We start from the raw sequence: 24,101 nt of genomic DNA on the forward strand, positions 1-24,101 counted from the left end.
ATTACGTTCTATCACAATGCATTTTATATTCTCCTCAACCAATAGACAACATTGAATGATTGTCATGACAACTGACTGAATATAAAAAAAAATCTATATAAAATTCGCCAACTGGCAATTGTTATTTCTGTAACTTATTTGCTATTTAAATTATGAATCACATATTTACAAAATATTATCTGAATTAACATTGAAAGTCTTAAAGCCTTTATCATATTTACAGAGGGGTTCTTTTCTTTTAACAAAAAGGTTCAAATGTCAGACTATAATACTACTGTATGAACCTGTGGCCTAGCCAATTAGTTAAAATTTGCCTCCTGGAACCGTAGGGTTCACCAGGATTGTCATGAGCTAGGTCTATTTATTTAAAGATATATTGTCCCCCTAAAAAAATATTTTTTTAAATTTTTGTTGTTGAATATGTTATTTAATGTCACATAATAGTTATTCACTCTCACAAAAAATTGGGTCTGAAAAAAATTTATTTACCAAAAAATGGTCAAATTGTCTGGAAGACAATGAGTTTTTGGGTAATTTAACTGTTTATTTTGTCTTTTTATAGGTGAAATAATTTTTTTCCCCCGTTTTTTTTCTTATTTAAGTGAACAACTTCCTTAAAACTGCAAAATGGCCTATTCAAAGTCCGATTTTAAAAATCTTTATTTTTCATGATTTTGGGAGACAATACATCTTTAAGAAATGGTATTTCTAACTACTATGTTTTTCAGAATAAGAATACTGTACCAGGCAGTATTTTGTAAACGGAAGTATTGTAATGTAATGTTTATTTACCATAATCAATTGTGAAAAAATCAATTTACACATATAAACATTGCTTCAGTGGTTTTATGTGCCTGAAATTGTTTGTACAATGAATTCATAAAAAATGCTACTACTGTATACTGCCAAAATTATTATAGAAGATTACTCTGTTAAAAAAAATACTTTCAACTTCATTTCATTTAATGAATTAAACTATGTGTAGTGTATAATTTACAGTAGTACACTTGAAGACTTTATTTAGTGGAATTTTTATCTATTTGACCCCAAAAGAAATCAGACTACTATTAGTCTAGGACCTGGGTCAGATTTGTATGCATTTAATTTAGGAGAGAATATCTCAACTGTTATAGGATAATTTGACCCCAACGAACAACATGGAATGTGTGCCAAATTCGCTATCCGGGACGAACATGCCCAAAATCGGGGTCAAGGGTTAAAAATGTGTGGTTCTTGTATCTCGACAACCACTTGTCGTACAGATTTGCTTTTGGTGTCAAATTGTTCAGAATATACATATTTATATTCGGTCTAACACAACTTTTAGCGAAAAAATTACCGGAAATGCTTTTACTGACCTTTGACCCAAAAATGACAAAAAAATACATTTTAAGGTTAAATTATTCTTTAAAATGCCAATGAACAAACTGTATGGTATCAAATGAAAGCATACACAATATGCTACCCATTTCTACCCAACTTGTATTGAACATTTTTAATTATGAAGCTAATTGTATGGAAAATGTGCATATTTTGGTTATTTTTATACAAAAAATGAATATTTGGTAGCGTAATTGTTATGTTTATTTATATAATATTAAATAATTTAAGTGTTTGGAAAACTATTTGGTATCAAATGAAAGCCCATAAAATATTCTATCCATTGCTACCCAACTTGTATTAAAAATCTGTAATTATGATGCTAATTTTGTTATAAATGTGCATATTTTATTATTTTTTTTACTAAAATGAGTATATTAAATAGTGTAAATTTATTTTGGTTTATTTATAACATTAAATAATTCAAGTGTTCTTTTGGTGTCAAATTGTTCAGAATATACATATTTATATTCGGTCTAACACAACTTTTAGCGAAAAAATGACCGGAAATGCTTTTACTGACCTTTGACCCAAAAACACATTTTCGGGTTAAATTATTCTTTAAAATGCCAATGGACAAACTGTATGGTATCAAATGAAAGCATACACAATATGCTCCCATTGCTACCCAACTTGTATTTAATTATGAAGCTAATTGTATGGAAAATGTGCATATTTTGATTATTTTTATACAAAAAATGAATATTTGGTAGCGTAATTGTTATGTTTATTTATATAATATTAAATAATTTAAGTGTTTGGAAAAACTATTTGGTATCAAATGAAAGCCCATAAAATATTCTATCCATTGCTACCCAACCTACCCTAAAAAATCTGTAATTATGATGCTAATTTTGTTCAAAATGTGCATATTTTATTTATTTAAAATGTAACATATTGGACAAACACCCAATATGAATAATATTTTTAGTTAAAATTAATGTCATATAGTCTAGGAAATGGGTCAGATTTGTATGCATTAATTTAGGAGAGAATATCTCAACTGTTATAGGATAATTTGATCTAGACTACCCTCAGCCTAGATATAAAAAAATACAACATAATTAATATCTAAAAGTGATAAAACAGTAAAAATTGGTTCAAAATGCTTGGTAAATTTACCAAGATCTTCCAAACACTTAAATTATTTAATATTATAAATAAACCAAAATAAATTTACACTATTTAATATTCTCATTTTTGTAAAAAAATAATAAAATATGCACATTTTAAACAAAATTAGGATCATAATTACAGATTCTTAATACAAATTGGGTAGCAATGGATAGAATATTTTATGGGCTTTCATTTGATACCAAATAGTTTTTCCAAACACTTAAATTATTTAATATTATATAAATAAACATAACAATTACGCTACCAAATATTCATTTTTTCTATAAAAGTAATCAAAATATGCACATTTTCCATACAATTAGCTTCATAATTAAAAATGTTCAATACAAGTTGGGTAGCAATGGGTAGCATATTGTGTATGCTTTCATTTGATACCATACAGTTTGTCCATTGGCATTTTAAAGAATAATTTAACCCGAAAATTTGTTTTTTGGTCATTTTTGGGTCAAAGGTCAGTAAAAGCATTTCCGGTCATTTTTTCGCTAAATGTTGTGTTAGACCGAATATAAATATGTATATTCTGAACAATTTGCCACCAAAAGCAAATCTGTACGACAAGTGGTTGTCGAGATATAAGAACCACACATTTTTAACCTTTGACCCCGATTTTGGGCATGTTCGTCCCGGAGAGCGAATTTGGCACACATTCCATGTTGTTCGTTGGGGTCAAATTATCCTATAACAGTTGAGATATTCTCTCCTAAATTAAATGCATACAAATCTGACCCAGGTCCTAGACTATATACAATCTACTGAAGTGTAAGTGTAAAAAAATGAGAAGAAATCACTTGGGTGAAATTTGACTTGTTTTGTTTTGTTAGCTAGAAAATTAAAGTCTGAGAATACTGTATAGTACATTGTAATTTTATGTGCTGTTTTTATTTCTTTTTATAACATCTGTTACTGACAAAAATAAATGGGATATTTTATGTTATCAAAATATAGTATAAAACTAAAATAATATGAAAAAATTATGTAATTTAATAATAAGTTTTGTTGCATTATTAAATTAAGAAAAAGGAGAAAATACATTTTATCACTAACATTTTTTTGTCGCATTTATATTAGGAAATATATTTCACGAATTGTAATGTATAAAATAATTATGAATAGAGGATATTTAATTACTTACACTAAAGTTGTTTTGAGTTGAATCAAGTTGACATTTTAATTTATGTGTCTACAAAAGTAAACAATTACTGTAGAAGCCTTCTCCTAATGAATACTGTTTTAGCTAACCTAGCACTTTGTAGATGAAAATTACTTAAGTGTTGATTTGATATAAATTATAGATGAGGTTTCTTGGGTCGGATCGTGACAGAGTTTTTACATTATAAGTCTACTAAGTCAGCTATGGAAATAACATTAAATATTAAGTCTACTCTGACCCAACATGACACATTAAAGAACAGCATGTTAACAGAAACCATATCAGAAAAAATTTGCTTTTTATAATGAATATTAGGTCTGTTCGTATTATTATTAGGGATTGTGAATAAAAGTCATTTGTATGTGATTTACATACTAGAAATCATAACAGTTGAAGGCAACAATGATAATGTGTATGTGATGATGATGGATTGCCTGATGTGACAACAAGCCAGATTATTACAGTTACCATTAAGCTCTGTCTACACTATCAAACTATTTTAAAACAATGTGATGTGCCCAAATACGGTAGTGATACAGTATACCCAAATATGGTAGTGATATGATCATCATGTCCATATATGGGCACATTACATTTTTTTGTTACATAAAGTTTGATAGTGTAGACAGAGCTTTAGACTATTCATATGTTGTAGTTTACAAGCATGTGTAAAACATCAGTGCTAAGAATTCAGAGAGGCAATTTGTATTTAAATATCTTATATGTTTTGGGGCAGGCAATACATAATGTGTCTGTCAACATGTACATTAGACAATTAATGATGTACAGTAGTTCACATGTGTACAAGATCAGTGCTAAGAATTCAGAGATGGTTTTTTTTTTATCTATTTTTATGTTCAAAATATTAGGCTTGCATGTTTTGTTGCAGGCAATCACAATGTTTGTCGCTGTCAGACAGATTTTAATGATTTTACACGATGCCTAGCTGTGTATAGTACAGCATACTAATAAATGTAAAAACTAGTAGAACCTCTGAGGAGACATATTTAGGACCCAATAGAGTGTACGTTTTAATAAGATTGTCCCTAAACAGGCCTTATATATTGCCCTTCAAAAGAAATTGTCCTATTAATAAGGGTGTCCTCTGAATAAGGATGTCCCAAGTAAGAGATTGTACTGTTATAGTACATCTACTTGTAAATATGTTGCCATAATTTATTCAAAAATAATTAAATGATAAAGAACCTTAAAACATTTTATTTTATTAATACAATTACATCCATTGTAATAATTATAATGGTATGAATACAGCTAATGCGTTGTTGTTGATGAAACGGTTCAGCTGTCAAGTTTAGTATCAAAATAAAGCAGCATGTGTGGGTAGTAGTAAAGCTTGGTGATATTCATTCAGAAATTGTGCTTAATTACATGTGTAGGGAATTTCCCTTTTAACAGTCCTCACTGTACAATGATGGCAACCTGTTATGCATGAGTGATCTCATGAGTAAACATAATTTTCAAGTCCTATTGGCCAGTGAGTTGCATTGTGTGACATTGACCATCCAGGAGTATAAAGGAAAAGTCCCTTTTCTATGATTTCTTCATTCTGAGGATAGTTCTCTTAGTCTTGGAGGATCCTTTTCTTTCACGTGAGTGCATTGGAGTCTAGGGTGTGGCTGGTTGTAAAAAGGGTGGGTTAAAAAAAAACACTACTTTTAGTATCTATACAGAGGTTGAATTTACTGTAGGCTGGGTGGAAGTTTTTCATACAATATCAATCATGTGTTAGTATTTTGTATCTGGTTAATAAATTTCTTTTCTCTTTTTTTTGACAAGTATAAACACATGTTCAGTAATCTTATTACAAAAGGAATTTCAGATTAAAAATTGAAATCTTTTGTTTGAACTAACAAAAGAATCTGAACAATTTCTCAAAACTAAAAAAAAACCTAACAAGCTTTGTTATTTTTTTGTAGGTGTCTAGTGGCATACGAAAAGATTAATCATGGAGGAGAAGATGCAGATGAGGTGCTACGTGGCGAGGGTGGACGTACAACTATATCTTATAGTACTGCGCAAAAGTTTAGCTATGGCCGTTGTGTACCAGGTACTGAATGTTCAAAGATTAATTAAAAAATAAAATAATGCTTATGGGTTGTGGCTTGATGCCAAATTAAAAAATTTCGATTAATTATTAACATGTTTTTTTGTGCCTTTGTCAATTATAACCGCTTTTATAACCAGAATGTTTACTCAATTTGTTTATTCAATTCGGTGTTAATTTTTTTCACAAAAATAACACTTTATTTTTCAAAGCTGCATTAATAATAATTTTAAATCTAAATTTAATGGTTTCCATTTTTTTTTAATGAGATTAACATAATACTTGAATTATTGTCATCCAAATTTTGAATAATAATTGGTTTTGGTTTAGACTTAGTACACAATCCACATGTTTAAATACTTTGGGTTTCCTGTGGCTTAAATTGTAAGGGTATAAACCACATGTCATTAAGAGATTGTCGTATATGAATGCTAAAACCACTACACAGTTTATATTCTCAAACAAAAGATGTTTTTATGTTGAAACATACGGTTTTTCTGAATGCTATATTTGATTATTTTATGTTTAACTAAAAAAAGTTTCAAAAATTATGATCATTATTAGTAGTTGAATTAATTGATTGATAATAATTTGACTTTATTTTTTATATTACTTACTATTTCAAATTAAATAGTTATTATTTTAATTAATGATAATATTAATTTGAATGAACTATTGATTCATCAATACGCTTCATTGTCGTTAGACATAGTGCGCTCTACTAGTGTGTGCCATCTATTGCTGTTGTGGGCCTGGTGTTTTAAGTGGGCAAGTGTACAGTAATTTAATACTGTATTATTTTTGTCCATATAAACACAAACAAATTAGTAATTAAAATGCTATAATAAATTTTAAAAAAATACCCGTTAATATTAAACGAAAGATACTCAAAATAACAGAAACATTGAGAGTGAAAAGTATTGCAGGTATATAAAAGGTTGATAAATCTTTAGATTATCACGAATGTTGGGTGAATTTGACTTTTCATCATTTAAAATTGTAATATGTTTGTGGCTATTATTGGTAGTATATATTCACATGATGAAAACATATTATAGTCTTGCAGACCATCTTGTTAATCTAGACATAACAGGACCCATACGAATACACCCCATCAGCAAATGCATGTATCGGCTTATTAATATTACTGTGGAGTCGTTTATCTTATGTTTATCAGATGATATACGTTGTAATAACGATTCATAATCTATTTGTTTTTATCAGATAATGTCCGCATAACAACATGCATGGAAACAACTCTTATTAAGCAAACAGATTACGATAAACTGAGGCTGTCACTTGAGTGTGGCCTTCCAAATGAGGTAGACTTTGCACTCAATGTATGTACCCTCTTATCTAATGAGAGTAAGCATGTTTTACATCTGGAGCAGGAGCCTAGGCTACTAGATCTTCTACTTGCACATGTGGGAATTTTCTTAGAAGGTGAGAAAACTTAAATAAAATTTGATGATTATTTTATTTCAGTTATCAAGGAACATTTTCGCCAGTGTAGCGTAGCAAAAAGCTATACAAAACAACCTTATTGCTACACATTTTGAAAATTGTGTAGCAAAAAATACAATACAAAACTATGTTTCTCGACTTCAAAATCAGTTTGATTAGCAATATTGCTAAACAAAATTTTTAAATGAAAATTTTCCCTGGTTATATATTTTTCTCCAGTACAGTAGCCAAGTTGTTAGAATCACTTGACTAAACTGAATTTTGAGTACAGTAGCTTATTCCCCACGGGCTGAAATAATAAAGGATTTAGCTTTTATTTGTTTATGAAGAAAGAACTGTTAAAAAGCTCTTTCTATATCATAGAGAAAGAGATTTGTTAAATTCCTGAAAACTTCCAGACCACTCAGCAAAATACTGGGGAGGATAAGGCGATGTGAAATGAACTAACCACCCTACCACATACTACCAAGACTTTAGTACAATGAGTTCATAATACTGTAGCTCATTTCCCACAGACTGAACGAATAAAGGACTTGGCTTTTTATTTGTTTATTCAGAAAAAACTTTCGATTTTGGTAATGGAATTATTTTAAAGTATGGAATTGGCTCATTTTAGGTGCTGGAAGCTACAGAAATGTTTACCATGACAGTTGGAAAACTTACACAGATCGTAATTTTGTCAAGTATTGGTACGACACAGTGCAGGATAAAGAAATAAGGGAAGTTATAGGACCAGACTCGAAAAAACCTAAAGGTAGTTTTTAACAATTTTATTTGGTTATATTCTAATTACAATTCCTAACTATTTTCAGATTTAAGTTCGTATAGTTTTAGCATAGGAAATAGTTCAGCTCTAATTCTACTGAGAAGTACTGTACACTGTAGCTTATACTGATCAATTGATTTCATTTTATTTTTGTTTATCCTAGGTAAATTTATTGTTTACTGACTTTCACTATAACCAGATATCCCTTTTCTGGCCAATTTCTGATTTGTTTATGTCTTTTAATGAATCATTAAATTTTGTATTGAAATTATAATAATTCTGATTTTTTATAATTCATTTTAAAGAATTTGATTTTTTGGACCATAGGAAATTTCTAGTTCTAGGAAAGTTTGCGATTTTCCATAGTTCTAAAACAAATAAACTTATAAACTTAAAACATTAATTTGTGTAGTCAGTTTAAAAGCAGTGTTTAGGTGAAAATCTGAGGCTTTCATTTATCGAACCAGTTTTTTTATAAAGATTGTATTTTGTCATCAAAGATTTTAGAAATTTGAAATATGCATAAATATACTTATGTTATTTTGAAAACTGACTTAAGCAAAAATCATTGATTTTTGATAAATCTGTCCTCTTCATAATAATTACTATATTTGCACACACCTGGCTGATAGCCAGAGCAACATTTAAGGTGAGGTTTTTATTATTATTTTTTATTTGCAGATATAAACAAGTTCAGTGACTCTCTGTTGTTTGCGCAAAGGAACGAAGGCATAAAAGATGTGGAAAGAAGTCGTATTTTACAGGTTTGCCTTGTGACAATTTTTATAGATGTTATGATATTTTATTTCTTTTTTGGACAATAAAATTTAGAAAGAAACATAATTTGAGCAAGTACATGAGGCAGGAAGAATATTCCTAAAAATGAAACAAAAATGTTTTTTACAATGTATGTATATCTGGATAAGTGAAATTTTGGGATCTTATCTTTTATTGCAGATATCACATTAACTACACTTTTTTTACTATTCAACATATAATTTTAATTTGTTTCAATTTAGAAGTTTATGAGATAGTCGCTGCAATCCACAATGTGTTTGATTCCCAATATAATAAATTTCTTTTAACAGGTTTAGTAAACAAAATTTAGTTACTGCTGTAGAAAGATACAGTTCCTTCTGTAATAACAAATAGCAAGTTTCCATGATGTTGACGTTTAAACAAATAACTAAACCAATTAATATCCGTCTTGTTTTTGCGATGTCAGGTTGGGATAATATTACGCAATCTATCGTTTGAGAAGCACAACCAACATGTTATGGCACGTCATCGGACACTTTATCGTTTCTTATTACTCTGTTCACATAATGATTGTTCTACGTTGAAACACATTGGAATGGACACCTTAAGTAACATAGCAGAATTAGTAAGTCGTTTATATAACATTTCAAATTCAGTAGAACTTTTGGGAGATCTATTAAGGGGACACTTTTCCATGAAACATATATTAAGATAATGTTCCCCTATAATTCTGGGAACACCCCTATTAAGGGGACACTTTCACGTAAAACGAACAAAGGGCATTATATGTTTTAACACCAAGGGACAATATTAATACTAAAGTCAATCCCTATTCGGGAGATACCCCTATTAAGGGTACACTTTGTTGGGTCCTGTAGGTGTCCCCATAATAGGGTTTTACTGTATATTTTTTTAACACAGCCAACCTCTATTTAGGTGACATCCTTATTAAGGGGACATTTTGGTGGGTCGATAAAATGTCCTCTTAATAGAGGTTACTGTATTAATATTCTTTGTTGTATCTATTGAAGTTTGTTTTAAAATGGTACAGTACTTTTATTTGAATTTTTGAAAAGTTGATTGTGTAGGATTAATAATTGGTTTTTTTTTTATATTCTTTTGTTAGTTCAAACAAAAGATTACAATTTTCAATCAGAAATTCCTTTTGTAACAAGATTACTAAGCATGTGCTTATACTTGTCAAAACAAAGAAAAGACATTTATTAACCATAAAGTTCGCTCACTTTAGAGCAATTGGTTGTCTGAATTTTTATTAGCAATTTTTTACAAAACAAAAATAAAAAAAATGAATTCTTTTCTGTTTTTGTAATTACTATTTTTGAAGATGTTTACAGGAAGCAAATTTCATGTAAACCGCATATATCGGATATAATTACTTTTTTTTCTGTCCTAATTTTCAGTTTAAATTCAGGATTCGAAATAAAATCTAAAACGAGGCAGATGGTGACAATATAAAGATTACGTTTTTATTTTTCAGATGTTTTATTTGTTTTACAATACATTGAGTGGTCTTTTTGAATTTTTTACATACCTTGTGAACTATTTGATATAAAAATATGATTATTTTTTATTTTGCAGTTTAACTTGGATCCTATTGACTATCGTAGTTCACAACTCATGTTTCATACAATTTATAAAGGACTTTATGATAAGGATAAATACGTTATGTTAAGAGGTAAGTCACTTTATATATACATAGGTTAGCATCATGTCAGGCTGATTGTAGGCTACATACATATCATCTCTCTCTATTCGTATTCCTCTCCCACAATTTACCCACCACATCAACTGTCAACTATAGATATAAATTTAACTAATTTCGCCCACAATGGGCCCACAATTAAACTATCGTTGCCCATAATGCACCCCAACACATAAATTGAACTGTCGTCGCCTACAATGCACACTTATACATAAACTATCATCTCCCACAATGCACACTAATACATAAACTATCATCTCCCACAATGCACACTATACATAAACTATAGTCTCCCATAATGCACTCCAACACATAATTAAACTATTGTCTCCCATAATGCACCCCAACACATAAATTGAACTATCAACTCCCACAATGCACTCCCAATACATTAATTAAACTCGTCAAAACTTTGGCAAAGGGAAATGATATTAGATAATGTGCGACAGCTCTACCACGTACAACACCATAATCTTAAACAACCGAAGGGGATGCCAAGTTTTTAACTTATGAAAAGTAAAACAGATTGTGCCGATGACGTTATAAGAAACATCAAGCTTAATTGCGGTGACTCGCAGTGGATAGGTTGATAGATAACTTACAAAATTAAAGTTGATCATGTGACTTACTCGGTATAGTTACGAAATGAGAAGGAAATTAACTGTCAAGACGAGAATACATTTAAACTTATGACTGTAGTTACAGTATACACATTTTAAATTTTATCCAATTTATTCTACAATATTGAAGAAAAAAAGATCTGAATTTTGTCTAATAAACATTTTAATATGAAATATTCTATTTCATAATAACACACACAATTTTTACACTTTCATGTGTATCTAACAGCGAGAAACTTGCAGATTATAGAATAGGTAAACTATAATATTGTGACTGCTTATCAACTAAGTCTTATTTGAGGCTTAGGGTGTGCAGTAGAAGTAATGAGCTATAAACCTGCACTAGGTCAGGATTTGTACACTTCCAATAGCAAGAAACTCGCCAATTACCGGATGAATAAACTGTAATATCAACTAAGTCTAATTTGAGGCTTAGGGTGTGGGGTAGATAGATTCGTGAGCTACAAACCTGCAGCAGGTCAGGATTGAACCATAGACCTTAGCATTGGAAGGGTAGCACACCTAGCTGCAACTTCACTATGTGTTTTCAGTCTTCATTATGAGTCTATCTACTTGTTAATTATACCTTTGTCCCTGGGTTTGTACCACAAGTATATAACCTTTTTTTCCATAGCGGAAGTTTTTTATTAATGCTGTAATAAAAAGGAAACTATAAACAAACTGTTTGAATTTCATAGGAAATGGTTAATAGATATCATTTTCCTTTCAAAGATTTATTCATAAAATAACAAGAATTAAGCTTTACAAATAATTAAAACACAATTAATACAATATGTAGAATTTGTAAGTGCTTTCCCAAAAGCTTTACAATTTCAATAAAGACTTAATCATATAAAAAATACTACAAGTACATATGTTGTATTATTAAATCTGAAAAATGACAAATAAGTAGTTGATATCCTAAATGACTTTAGGGGAAGAGATATGATCTACAATATTCATTACTTTTTTTAATAATAGTTTTATATTTCTGCAAGTTGCTTTTGAATATGAGAAGGGTTTTTGTAATATCTTATCATCAATTCGAAAATATGATTCATAACTCTTCAGAGGTTACTTGTATAAATTATGATATTTGCGAAAAATTCCAATATCTATTTTATTCTTATATCATAAATAAATATGTTTTCCTTATGTAAAGAGGTATGAAGTACATTTGCAAAATTTATTTCTGAAATTAATTTTTCATAAATAAATACCTAGATCATTATTGTAATTAGGTAATGTCAATTATATTTATATATATTTACTTCTAATATTTAATTTATTTTTACATCATTACATAAATAAAGAAGCGGAATAAATTTAAATAAATTTGCATAATTAAATACTGTACCAATTTGGTATTAAAATTATACCACAATTGGGATGGTTTTTGTTATTTTTGAAGGGGTTTTTTTTGTTTACATTGTAATTATTTTGGAATATAATACAATTATGTTTGATTTTTCCATTTTGTTTCAGCTATGGATATCGTAGAGAAGTTATGCAAAACTGTGGGAAATTCCGAAATTCTCATTGAATGTCTTGAACAAAGGCTTTATGACAGAGTGGTTGCGGTGCTCACAATCCACGATATTCAACTTCTTTTGGGTGCGCTTGAGTTACTACTTATTTTGTCTGAGAAAGGAGAAGTCACTTGCACTCATATTGTAGAAAGTGATCGAAGTATCGGTGAGTAGTTTTGTTTTAGTAAGATTAATCTATAAGTCATATGTGCTCATCCTTGAAGATGTATTGTCCCCAAAAGTATGAAAAATTAAGAATCAGACTTTGAATAGTCCATTTTGTAGTTTTAATAAAAAACCCCAATAATTAATGTCTTCACTTAAAAAGTATAAAAAGACAAAACAAACTTTTAAATTCAACCAAAAACCCATTATCTGACATACAATTTGAGTATTATTACTGTTTTTGGTAAATATAAGTGAATAACTAGTATTAAGTGACATTTAAATGGAATATTCAACAAAAAAATTAATTTAAAAAAATTTCTTCATGATGACAATATATTTATAAGTAATGGTAAGTACATCTAGTGGCTTTTGAATGTATTCAATTTTTCTGAAAGGTATTAAAAAAATGAAATTGTTTTTATACTATTTTTTATATAGATGTTTTAGTGTGTTTAGTAACTTTGGATGCACAGTCTCTTGGTCAAGATGCTTTCATTGGCATCAAGATCGTTGACCATGCACCTGATGGCATCCATCATCCCATTGTTACAATAAACCAACAAGGTTCCATGGCTCAGGTGCGGGCACCGATGCCAACTGCCCCAATGAACCCTCAGCTTCAACAACAGCAGGTTATGCCACAGACAGGGGTAAACCGAGTCCAGACGACGCCTGTTCAGAGACCTCTACCGATGGTACATCTGGCTCGTGAGTACCAATTTTGCTTGTCAATTCAAAATATATAGATCATAGATAATTGTTTATAGACTAAAAATAAAGACACAATATAGCCTTGTATGTACCAAAGGTTACTAATTTGTGCCAGTACTTGTGCTATTTTTAATATGTACTTCATCTGTACTGTCTATGAATGGATAACTAGTTTGTGACATGATTACTAGTTGGCGAAAAACACAACGTTACTATATTATCGCAAGCTACAATATTAATATTAATTTTATTTTAAAAATATCAATATCATCACTCTTATTTTTTATTTTCGGAACCAGGCTCCAGTCCGTTACAACGACCATCATCCCAGAACACTGTATCGGCAGCTTCAGGTACCCCATTGCGACCTACTCCACCAAATCCTGACCCAGACAACGAATCGTTTGCCTGCCAATGGTAACTAATTTTTTATTTGTTTTAGGCTTTTTTTCATTATCTGTTTGTTAGCATAAAATAAAAAGAACTGGGTTGATTGATATTGCCTCAGTTTTTACTTAAGGATGACTATTGACTTAAAGACACTATCCCTACGGTCTAATTTAAGGTCACAATCTTCATTTTAAGTAAAAATAAATACTATATAATGCGATAATTTTTATCGTCGTTTAAATGGTTAAAAATGTGAAAAATAGCTTTAAATTAGTATTATGCATTATTTTTACAAAACGTCAAAAATTGTAGTCTTACTAAAATTAATTATAAATTTACTTTTTCACCAGTAGTAACATTTTTGCAAATTGTTTTTTAGGTTAAATGCTACATATGAGGCAAACGTGAATGGGAAAGTTGCCAGGACGGACCTTTACGCAAGCTATCTATCTTCGTGTAGTAAAGCCTCGCAAAAGGCTATTCTATCTTCGACACATTTTGGAAGATGCTTAAAGTAAGTCGGTATTCACATTTTTATTTGTATTCAGTTTTTTTTTTATTATATCATCAATCAATTTCAGTCAATATGTTTTTATTTTATTTTAAATAGATACAAAATTTGAATTTTGGTTTTACTCCCATTTTCATTTTTTATTTATAAACTATTTTATTCTAACAGATAATAACAGTAATATAAATAATGTTTCCATAGTAAACACATTTTTATTTTTGTTTTAGAGCTGTATTTCCTGGTGTACACTACCAGCGTACAGAGTCACACGATGGACCACAGTACCACATATTAGGAGTCAACAAACGAGCAATACAGCTACCGCTAACGCCTTCCCTGCCACAAGCGTTCCAAGGTAAATTTACAGCTTAGAATATGTTACAAAATGAAGGTCAAATATAAAATACTGTGCTGACACAAGTATAAAGAAAGATGACCTTTATGGAATTGAAAAAAGGTTCTAAACATGACAAAAAGACAATTGAGATTATAATAAACCATTACTTGTCCTCTCTGTTAATAGACAGACTGTTCTTTTTCCATAGGAGCAGCACAAAGGTCAAACTTTGTACCCCAGGTTCCACACGGGTCACCGCCACCAAGATATCCAGTATCACCTCAGGTGCAACGCACGCCTCAACAAGTACAGTACTATACATCACCTCAAGTGACCCCTGGCACGCCCCAGCCTAGGATACGGCAACTAATTACAACCAATATGGTATACACCCCTGGTCAACAGCTGCAGATGGGCCAACAAAGACAGGTGGTTGTACAGCAAAGTAATGGTCAATCACAAACCATGGTAATACGTCAACAACAACATGGAATGAACCATCAAGGTGTCATGGTACAGCAACCTGGTGTATCAGTAAACCAAGGTGGCATGGTACAGCAGCCTAGAATGGTACAAAGTCAAGGTGCTTTTGTGCAACAATCTGGTGCAGCACCAAATCAAAATATTATGGTACAGCAAACTAGTGTAGCACAACACCAAGGTGTCATGGTACAACATTCTGGGGTACCAACAAATCAGAGTACCATGGTACAGCAGTCTGGGGTAGTACCAAACCAAACTGTGATGGTACAGCAGCCTGGTGTGGCAGTGAACCATGCACAACCTACTATAATGATACATCTTGGTTCACAGCAAACGGCACCACAACAAGCAAACCAACCTGGTAACACTCAGCAACCAGGTGCACCAACAACCAGTACTGGAGCACCACAAACATGTGTAAATCAAGTTGTTTTGTCTAGACCACAACAATCAATTCAGACACAAATGGCGTCATCTTCACCAAGTGTACCCCCTCAGGAATCGCCTAGCCAACCAAATCCACCAAGTCAACTAAAACCACCAAATCAACCAGGTACCACACCAACAACTCCAACCACTAACAACCCTGCACCTGAATCAAAGTTAACACCACAGAAACCAGTTGGAGGAAGCCCAAAGAAACCAGGAACGATATCAGGAGTTGGTACACCTCACAAGGCACAAGCTCCAGAACATCCCCCACTTGAAAATGGAGAGGTCCAGATTGAAAGAGTACCAAATATCCATGTTCAACACATACCATCCGGTGGAAATATCCAGCTTAGTAATGCGCCAGAAAAGATAGTGATGCAAGACTCAGGAGTGGTTACTGTAAACCCTCAACAGATGTCTGGTGTATCCTCTGCATTACACCAAGCCTTGGTTGGCAATCAACCTGGTGAACAGGTGGGACAGCAGCAATCAAGCATACAACATCCCCCAGTACAGCAGAACTCTACTCAAGCTCAAAACGCAGTACAACAGGTAAAAACTGTACCAGTACAATCCAACATTCAGGGTCAACAGTTCGTTCAAAATATCCAGCAACAGTTTGTTGGACAAATATCTCACCATCAGGCAATCCTTCCAAAAACGTCATTTGTTCAAACGAGTCAGTCTTTAAATCAAAGTACATTAGTAGCAAGACCGATGGTGTCACCGCAAGGCAGTCAGCCTGTCCAAATACAAAATCAACTCATCTACCAAAGACCTATAGCCCCTGCTCAATCATCTCGATATCAAGCCATTGCACCAAAGAGACCAAATTCATCGACGAGTCCAAAACCAGCTGATTCGCCATTAATTAAGAAGTTATTGAAGGCAGGTTCAGGTTTGAAAGCATACGTATCAAATCCAAACCTTCTGAATCAGCAGCAAGTGCAGCAACTTCAAGGCCAGAATCAAATGGTTCTCCAGCAGATTCCAGGACAGCAACCGATCTTGGTTAACCAGCAAGTGATACTTCCAAACCAGCAGTTCATCCAGCAGCAACAACCGATGATGCAGAACCAGTCAGTGGTTCAAAACCAACAACCAATGATAGTGAACCAGCAATCAGTAATGCATAACCAGCAGCAACCGATGCTTCAGAACCAACAACAACCGATGCTTCAAAATCAACAACTGGTTATGCAAAACCAGCAACAGAACCAGTTACAACCAGTTTCCACATCAGCTGGTGCAGTAATACTTAACAAGCAACAACCCACTATTATGCTCTCTCAGCAACCACAGATTGTGCTCACTAGACCACCCCCTTCTTCTCCACATGCAGTACAGATCCAAATGCATCCAAAACCAATCCAGCCTAAACCAGACAAACAGTCTCCGATTCTAGAGGATCAAGAAAAGAAAATTGAACTTATTAAAAATGAGGGTTATAGGACAGGTGAATCAATTGTCGAAAAAATGGAGGTTGATTCTCCAAGGAATGTTAACGGCGATGTCAAAATGAACAGGCAAGAAAGCGAGGAGTTAGATTCTGATAACGATGATGATCTAATTAACGGGAATGATAACAGAAGTGTGTCGACTAACGACAGCGGGATTAACGGTAATGATGATGAAAAAATCGATCATTTGATTCAAAATGGACCAACAAAATTATCAGACGATATTTTACCTGCATCCGAAAAAATAGAAAAAATATTTAAAAAAGGTGCAAAGGGACTTGCTATGAACGCATTATCGAAAGAAAATTTATTAAACGGTTATCGGCCGGATGTGGGTGTTGAACTCACCGTACAAAGAGTGGAAAAACCAAAGACGAACGGCAACCCTCCAAAATCTCTGGATGATTTAGCTATTGCAGCAGCCGAGTGTCAGTCTGTTGAAAATAACAAGTCTAAACCAAAGGAAAAAATACTGTTGAATGGTATTCCGAATGGAGGCGTGGCCTCTCCACACAGTGAAAGCAGTATGGATATTGATATATCTTCAAATACGGATACTAACGTTTTAAATGAAAAAAATGAAAGAACTTTATCTAAATCTATCAACGTTTGTAATAGCATTCCAATAACTGCCTGTGAAAGTCCGTCAGACACTGCGCGCAATACTGAAACAAACTCTGAACAAAAGGAGGTAAAAAATGTACCCATTTCAAGCCCCTCATCACCTTTACAAGCAGATAATTCATCAAATGATAGTCAACCACAAACTCAGGGATCAAACCATCAACCGGTTGCTCTCAAGAAATCAAAGTCGCTGTTGGCGGATAACGGTCAGATCGATAGCAAGGGTTTAAAACGTCTTTTGGAAGCATCACACATTCCGGCTAACACCATTCCATGCAAGGTTGGCGTTTCCAGCGCTGCAGAGAGGAGAAGGAGGCGGTCGTCGTCCTCTTCAACGAGTAGTAAAAAGTCATCAAGTCGAAAGTCCTCGATGCCAGGAGTTGGACTTTATCTGTGTGAATGGAAAGGTTGTAAAAAGTGAGTTTTAATTTTATTATCTTCTTAAATGTTCTTATATTATAGCACTGTATCTAATGTATGTCTGGGCAATATAGCCAGTCTCACTTTTTATAGTTAAACATAATTTATCCGTTTGTTTTTTTAAAGATCTTACAACAAAGCAAAATCTTTATGGGTACACGCTAGCAAGGAACATGTGACTTCAGATGTGTATAGAGGTATTTGCGAGTGGAATGGCTGCGACCGCGTCAAACGTCAAGTATGGTCTTGTGTCAGCCACCTACAAGATAAACATTGTACAGAGGTGGCATTGGCCGCCGCGTCTGCTAAGCGCACAGAGCAGATGTTACGGCAACAGTCCACGCCGCCGAGTCATGCATCATCACCATCACCTCAACCTCAATCTGTGCCGCAGGCACCTGTCATTTACAATGCGCATAATGCATATCATGCGATACGAAGGAGTCTTCACGTTCCAGCTTTAAAAGATTTACTGGTAAGTCACAAACGCTTCGTCCTCTTATTTGAAGAAGAAACGAATGTAGGTCAATAGGGACACTTATAAAATGAACAGGGAGAAATGTATGTTCTAACACTACATGTAACCTGTATTCAAGGGATATCCATATAAAGGCAACACTTTGTTTGGTTCTTCTGTGTATGCCTCTATTCAGTGTTTAGTTTGTGTGTGTTCAATTCACTTAAGTGTGCCCTTAAAAGGGGTTTTAAGTTCTGTTTTAAGGGAAAAAGAGTTCACATCTATTGTAGTTCAGTAGTTTTTCAACCTCAATTTGGATTTGTGGATAAAAAATACATGGAAGCATTTACATTTAAGTATAACATATTTTAGTAGTATTTTAAAAAATTTATAATTTATTTTTATTCAGGGTGAAAGTGAAGGACCTGTTACCAAAAGTATTCGTATCACAGCAGCATTGATTCTAAAAAATATAGCCAAGTATTCACCAGAGGGAAGAAGGTATGTACAATTTCATAATTGTATTTTTTTCTTCATAAAGCTTGGTTTCCACTAGCGAAGCAACGTAACACAACCTATGCAACGTAAAGAAAATGACCTTCTAAAATTGTGTTTGCCCCTGTCTGCGTGAAATCAGACCTGCGATGTTTGCAGCACTGTTGCCTCATCAGTTCCCACTCATGATTACGCAATACAGTTGCGTCGATATGTCACTGCGTTACATTCTAGCATGAACACAGGAATGTAGGCCAAACATAAGTGAGTTAACCAGTTTGATGATCCATCGCATTGTGATTGGTCAAATGGCTTGCAATGAGCTTACGTCCTTGCGAAACCAAGGTTTACTGTCCAATTTGATTTTTGATAAAATGTGGTATTTCTTTTGTATTCAAATTCTGTAATTAAATTTTAAATGGTTTTAAACCAATTTTTTTCTCCATCTGGTTTACATTAAAAATGTACAGTACAGTATGTTGTTTTTATGTCTTATTTAAATCAATGAATCTGTTTTTAACCACAAAATGGCTTATAATGATAATAGGGAGGAAATGTATAATTGAAGAAATGTATAGCTTGTACTACATGCTTAATGTTCACATTATGTTGCTATGTACTACGTTGTATTGTGTCAACATTACATCATATGCTGTTAAGCTTAGGAAACAATTAATGTGACCATACTATAAGACAATAATCATGATATAAATTAATACTGATCCTCATTGTATAAATAGTTTAGTCATGATTATCTGTGTCATACTCCTGATACTCATAGTGTGAGTCTGAGTCAACGATGCAACCTGTCGTTAAAAAGCTACGATGTTGCTCTTTTTTTATAACTACCATTTGTGACTTTTAAACTATTAAAACATTTTTTTCTATCAAAAATGTTTCATTCAAAATGTAATTAAAGTTTTGCTTTCTGACCATGTACGGTAAATAAAGTTATTATTCTAGTTAATCATTCAGTCAAATTAGCACTTATAAGTAATGAAAATAATTATAGCAAAATCAGTAAAAAAAACAAAGGTTAAAAGAATTTAACAGAAAGTACAGAGAAAAACATTGTAGATTAGATTACTATTAAGCCTGTTCAAAATGAATGCAAAAACTATGTGGATAAATTTGGCATTCGATTGAGACTTTAAAGTTCACTATTCTTTTTCCTTCCTTAACGAACAAACATGCGCTATCTAAATTGCAATGAAAAAAGTAGTTTAGATTTCAGTTGGACACGTTTTCGAATCGGATACATTTTTGATTTGACCAAAGAGGTTAATAATTATTTGGAGTTCGAACCAAGGTAATTGTAGCTCACATTAAACCAATGTAAAACAAACCTTAAGAGCCCAAGTGCGAATACTGTCAAAAGTACTTATGGCCTGTCCCTAAGAGAATATATAAGATCTTTATTTGTACAATAATATTACAAATTAATCACATTAATTAATAACAGTTACATACATAATACTGTAAAAATAATTATAAAATTAGAAGAATTAGATACAATTTTCAAGTCCAGTGACAACAAGGCTTTATAGTCTCTAGTTCAGGCAGATAGATATTTAGTATTATTTTATTTTTTTTTAGAATGTTGCGTCATCATGAATTTCACCTTGCGCGGATCGTAATCAGTCAAGCGGAATCATCATCTACATTGGCGAAATGTCTAGAAGAAATGCAAAAGGACTCATGACAAAAGGAATGACTCATGTAGTCGTAACAACTTCCAAAATATTAAATTATATATTCCACCACTTTTGGTAAATACAAACATAATCATAAAATAAACAAAACATATCTTCAAGACGAAAGAAAATTTAAAGTTGATATTTTTTGTACAGTATATTTATTTTCTAATTTTTTTTAGAGAAAAAATTATCTTTGTTGAAATTATTTGAATTTACAACATAAGTAAAAATGATTGGTGTTTCCAGAAATATCAATACAGTTTTCAATATGTTTTTTTCTTAAAATTGAGGTAATAGTAACATGATTCTGGTAACAGTTGTTGCTACTATTCATGACTATTATTAATTGTTTTTTTACTATTCGAAAAAAAAATTGTATACTAACTTGACAAAAACACTATATATATACATATAAATAAATAAAGTACATTACATTATTTAAGGTATAAATATGTACATTTAATTATTTATATTTATAAGTTAGATGAAATTTAATATTTTTGAGATGCTGGAAGTTTATCATTGATAGTTTTTGTTGGTTTATCCTCTGTTAATTTACGCATAGGCTTGGATAATTTACAGTAATTGCCGTACATTTTTTTTTCAATGACAATCTCTGTTTCATGAAAAAGAACAAACATGATATTAATTAAAATCTGTGTTTATTTGTGAATTTGTTTTTCTTTTTGCTCACCATGTTTGGTGACGTGTCATTCTGCATTTTAAAAATGCAGTAAAATAATTATTAGATAATTGTGTGTGTTTTGACAAATATATTTCTGATTTTTGCTAGTGAATAATCATTAAATGTGTGTTGTGTACATAAATATTTAAGGGAAGATTTTTTACTTCAGATAGTGGCAGGGACTTTGAGTTTAAACGTTTGCATATTGCTTTCAAATTCATTTATTTGGTTATCTTTATCATTAAGGGTTAAATGGAACCTCTGTATTTGATGTCAATTCAGTGATGCATGAATAGTCAATAGACAGGCATAACTAAAAGAGGACGCTATTGCACGACAGTAGAACCCCTTCTTTGGAACACCTCTATTAAGGGGACACTTGGTTGGATTCTACTGCAACAGCCTTCTGATGAAAAATATTGGCTGCTTGTAACAAAAATCAATTGAAATCTTTAAATTCAGGTATACATTGCATTCCCTGACAGCGTTGAAATAAAATTACTATAATATTAATGTAATGCTCTTTTTTTTATACTTTTGATAATTTTTTTATCTGATAAACCAAAAATTATTTGTCAAATTATTACATTTCATAACTTCATAAATTATTTTTGATCCAAGATTTTTAAAAGTGCTATTAATTCAACCCAAAATTAAAGTATACATTTAAATTAATCCTTCAAAAATAAATTTAAAAATAAAGTTTAAAAATTAAAAATGATACTGAATTTGCTAACTCATGGTCTATTACTGTGAATGTAAGTTGAAAAATTTTCTAGTGAATTATCACATTTTTAGATGTTTTGGTTCAAGGTGGTGTAGCATACCTATAATCATAGATAGAATACAGTAGAACCCTACTTTTGGACATCCCCCTATTTAGGGACACACCTATTAAAGGAACACCCTATTAAAGGAACACCCTATTCAAAGGACACAACATTTAGGGGAGACCCCTATGAAGGGAACAATTTCTTGTGAGACAGCAAAGAGTAATACATACATGTACATGTAGTGTTTTAACTCTATGGCCAACCCGTTTAGTTTAAATCCCCCTCCCCCTATTAGGGGAACAATTTGTTGGTTCCCAAGAGTTATACTGTATTCATTTAACCAATCATTATAAAAAATCATTGCAACATTTTGTTTTTCAATTTGTTTATGTATTATATTGTTTGAGAGTACTTCAATTTCAATGAGAAAGTTTATAAACGTTAATAAACTCAACAATTAAAAATAAATTTTCGTACGTACGTCATTAAAGCAATATGCATTATTTATTCTCAAAAATATAAACGTTAGAATGTGCTATAATTTGTGTTTTAAATATGAATTTTTCGGTGCTGTTATCATTTTGATATCACAGCAAGTTTTTATATTTAATTTTTTGTATTTATGTAATAAAAAATTGTCAATTACAGAGATATGATTAAAAATAATGATGCTAAGATAAATTTAAAGAATGAATTACTGATATGAAATAATCAAATCAACACAATTTGCAACTTGGATCGAAAATGTTGCAAAAATGTTTAAAATAGAAATTGTAAATATTCTAGTAAATGTGTTTTTGTTGTTATTTTCCTTGTTTATTTAATCTTGTTTGTATTCACTTCTTACCGGTACCTTATTAATTTTTTTATAATTCACTTCCAGCTCAACTATAAGTGTACATAACATTTTTTTTATTGTAATATGTCCAGGACAAACTGTATTAGGTGATTCAACCAAACTCAAGATTTGTATGAAGTAGAGAAGAGACTTGTTAAATTATTAATTGATAATTGAAATGAGTCACTATTCAAACTGAAGGAAGGTATCATATGACTAAATATACTGTAAAATGTATTTATTTCAATGTATGTGGTATAGCCTGTTTTCCAATAGGTGAATCGTTTATGAAAATTCAATGTTTTTGCAGAGAAATCGCAGTACCTTTCCCACTACAAGAGCAAATAGCTGCGATTTTCATTTCTATAGCGTGTCTGTTGAGGTTTTGGATTCGCATGTGCTCATAAACAATAATTTTTTCGCTTCGCAGAAAGTAGACACTATTCAAACTATTAATCTCTCTGAAGCAAAGAATATGTCGCAGAAAGGGATTTGAAAGACGGAAACGCTTTTGATTCGCTTTTAAATTCACTTCGTGGAAAACAGGCTTAAGGAAAGTTTAAAAACTTCTACAAATAAATGCCATCTAAATTTCTATTTATATGAATCAGTCTTTCGTTCAACTTGTATTTTTTCACAAGTTTACATTTTTCAATGAATTAATGAGCTGTAGGTGATTTTTAGTACTTTGACCTATAGGTCAGAGGTCATAGCTATCTCTTGAGTAAATTTATTAGGGAAAAAAATAAAATGAGACTTTGCACCATAATTTATGTTGATGAATTTTTTGTTAATTCTATGATTGTCCTCTGCTGTCCAAATGTTTGTATGGAAGACCAATTAGGTCAAAAAAGAAAATCATAATATCATGAAAGTTTTCATCTGTCAATGTTGATAATATTATAATCATTATCTTTGAGCTAAATGTAATTTTCATAATGTTGCCATTTTCATCTCTTATCACTATTGAAATCACTTTCTTGGAGCTATGGAAAAGTCACCTCAATCGTCATTTTTTATGGAAATA

The 24,101-nt window shown here is 31.7% G+C and overlaps 1 protein-coding gene across 1 annotated transcript in view; it reads left to right on the plus strand.

Annotated features, from left to right (window-relative positions):
• The window catches only part of LOC144837377 (uncharacterized), a 39,258-nt gene extending 15,415 nt beyond the window's left edge, over positions 1 to 23,843 (plus strand). Inside the window, exons 4-18 of the mRNA XM_078692453.1 lie at positions 5,605 to 5,735; positions 6,957 to 7,175; positions 7,813 to 7,950; positions 8,644 to 8,726; positions 9,188 to 9,346; positions 10,321 to 10,417; positions 12,550 to 12,759; positions 13,200 to 13,469; positions 13,772 to 13,889; positions 14,242 to 14,376; positions 14,601 to 14,728; positions 14,919 to 18,126; positions 18,256 to 18,604; positions 18,996 to 19,087; positions 20,678 to 23,843. Of these exons, the coding sequence (XP_078548579.1) occupies positions 5,605 to 5,735; positions 6,957 to 7,175; positions 7,813 to 7,950; positions 8,644 to 8,726; positions 9,188 to 9,346; positions 10,321 to 10,417; positions 12,550 to 12,759; positions 13,200 to 13,469; positions 13,772 to 13,889; positions 14,242 to 14,376; positions 14,601 to 14,728; positions 14,919 to 18,126; positions 18,256 to 18,604; positions 18,996 to 19,087; positions 20,678 to 20,783 (5,443 nt within the window). The 3' untranslated portion in view covers positions 20,784 to 23,843. The remainder of the gene's footprint in view (positions 1 to 5,604; positions 5,736 to 6,956; positions 7,176 to 7,812; positions 7,951 to 8,643; positions 8,727 to 9,187; positions 9,347 to 10,320; positions 10,418 to 12,549; positions 12,760 to 13,199; positions 13,470 to 13,771; positions 13,890 to 14,241; positions 14,377 to 14,600; positions 14,729 to 14,918; positions 18,127 to 18,255; positions 18,605 to 18,995; positions 19,088 to 20,677) is intronic.
• Positions 23,844 to 24,101: the final 258 nt, after the last annotated feature.

The sequence above is a fragment of the Antedon bifida genome, chromosome 1 (assembly GCF_963402885.1).
Source record: "Antedon bifida chromosome 1, ecAntBifi1.1, whole genome shotgun sequence".
NCBI classification, from domain to species: Eukaryota; Metazoa; Echinodermata; class Crinoidea; order Comatulida; family Antedonidae; genus Antedon; species Antedon bifida.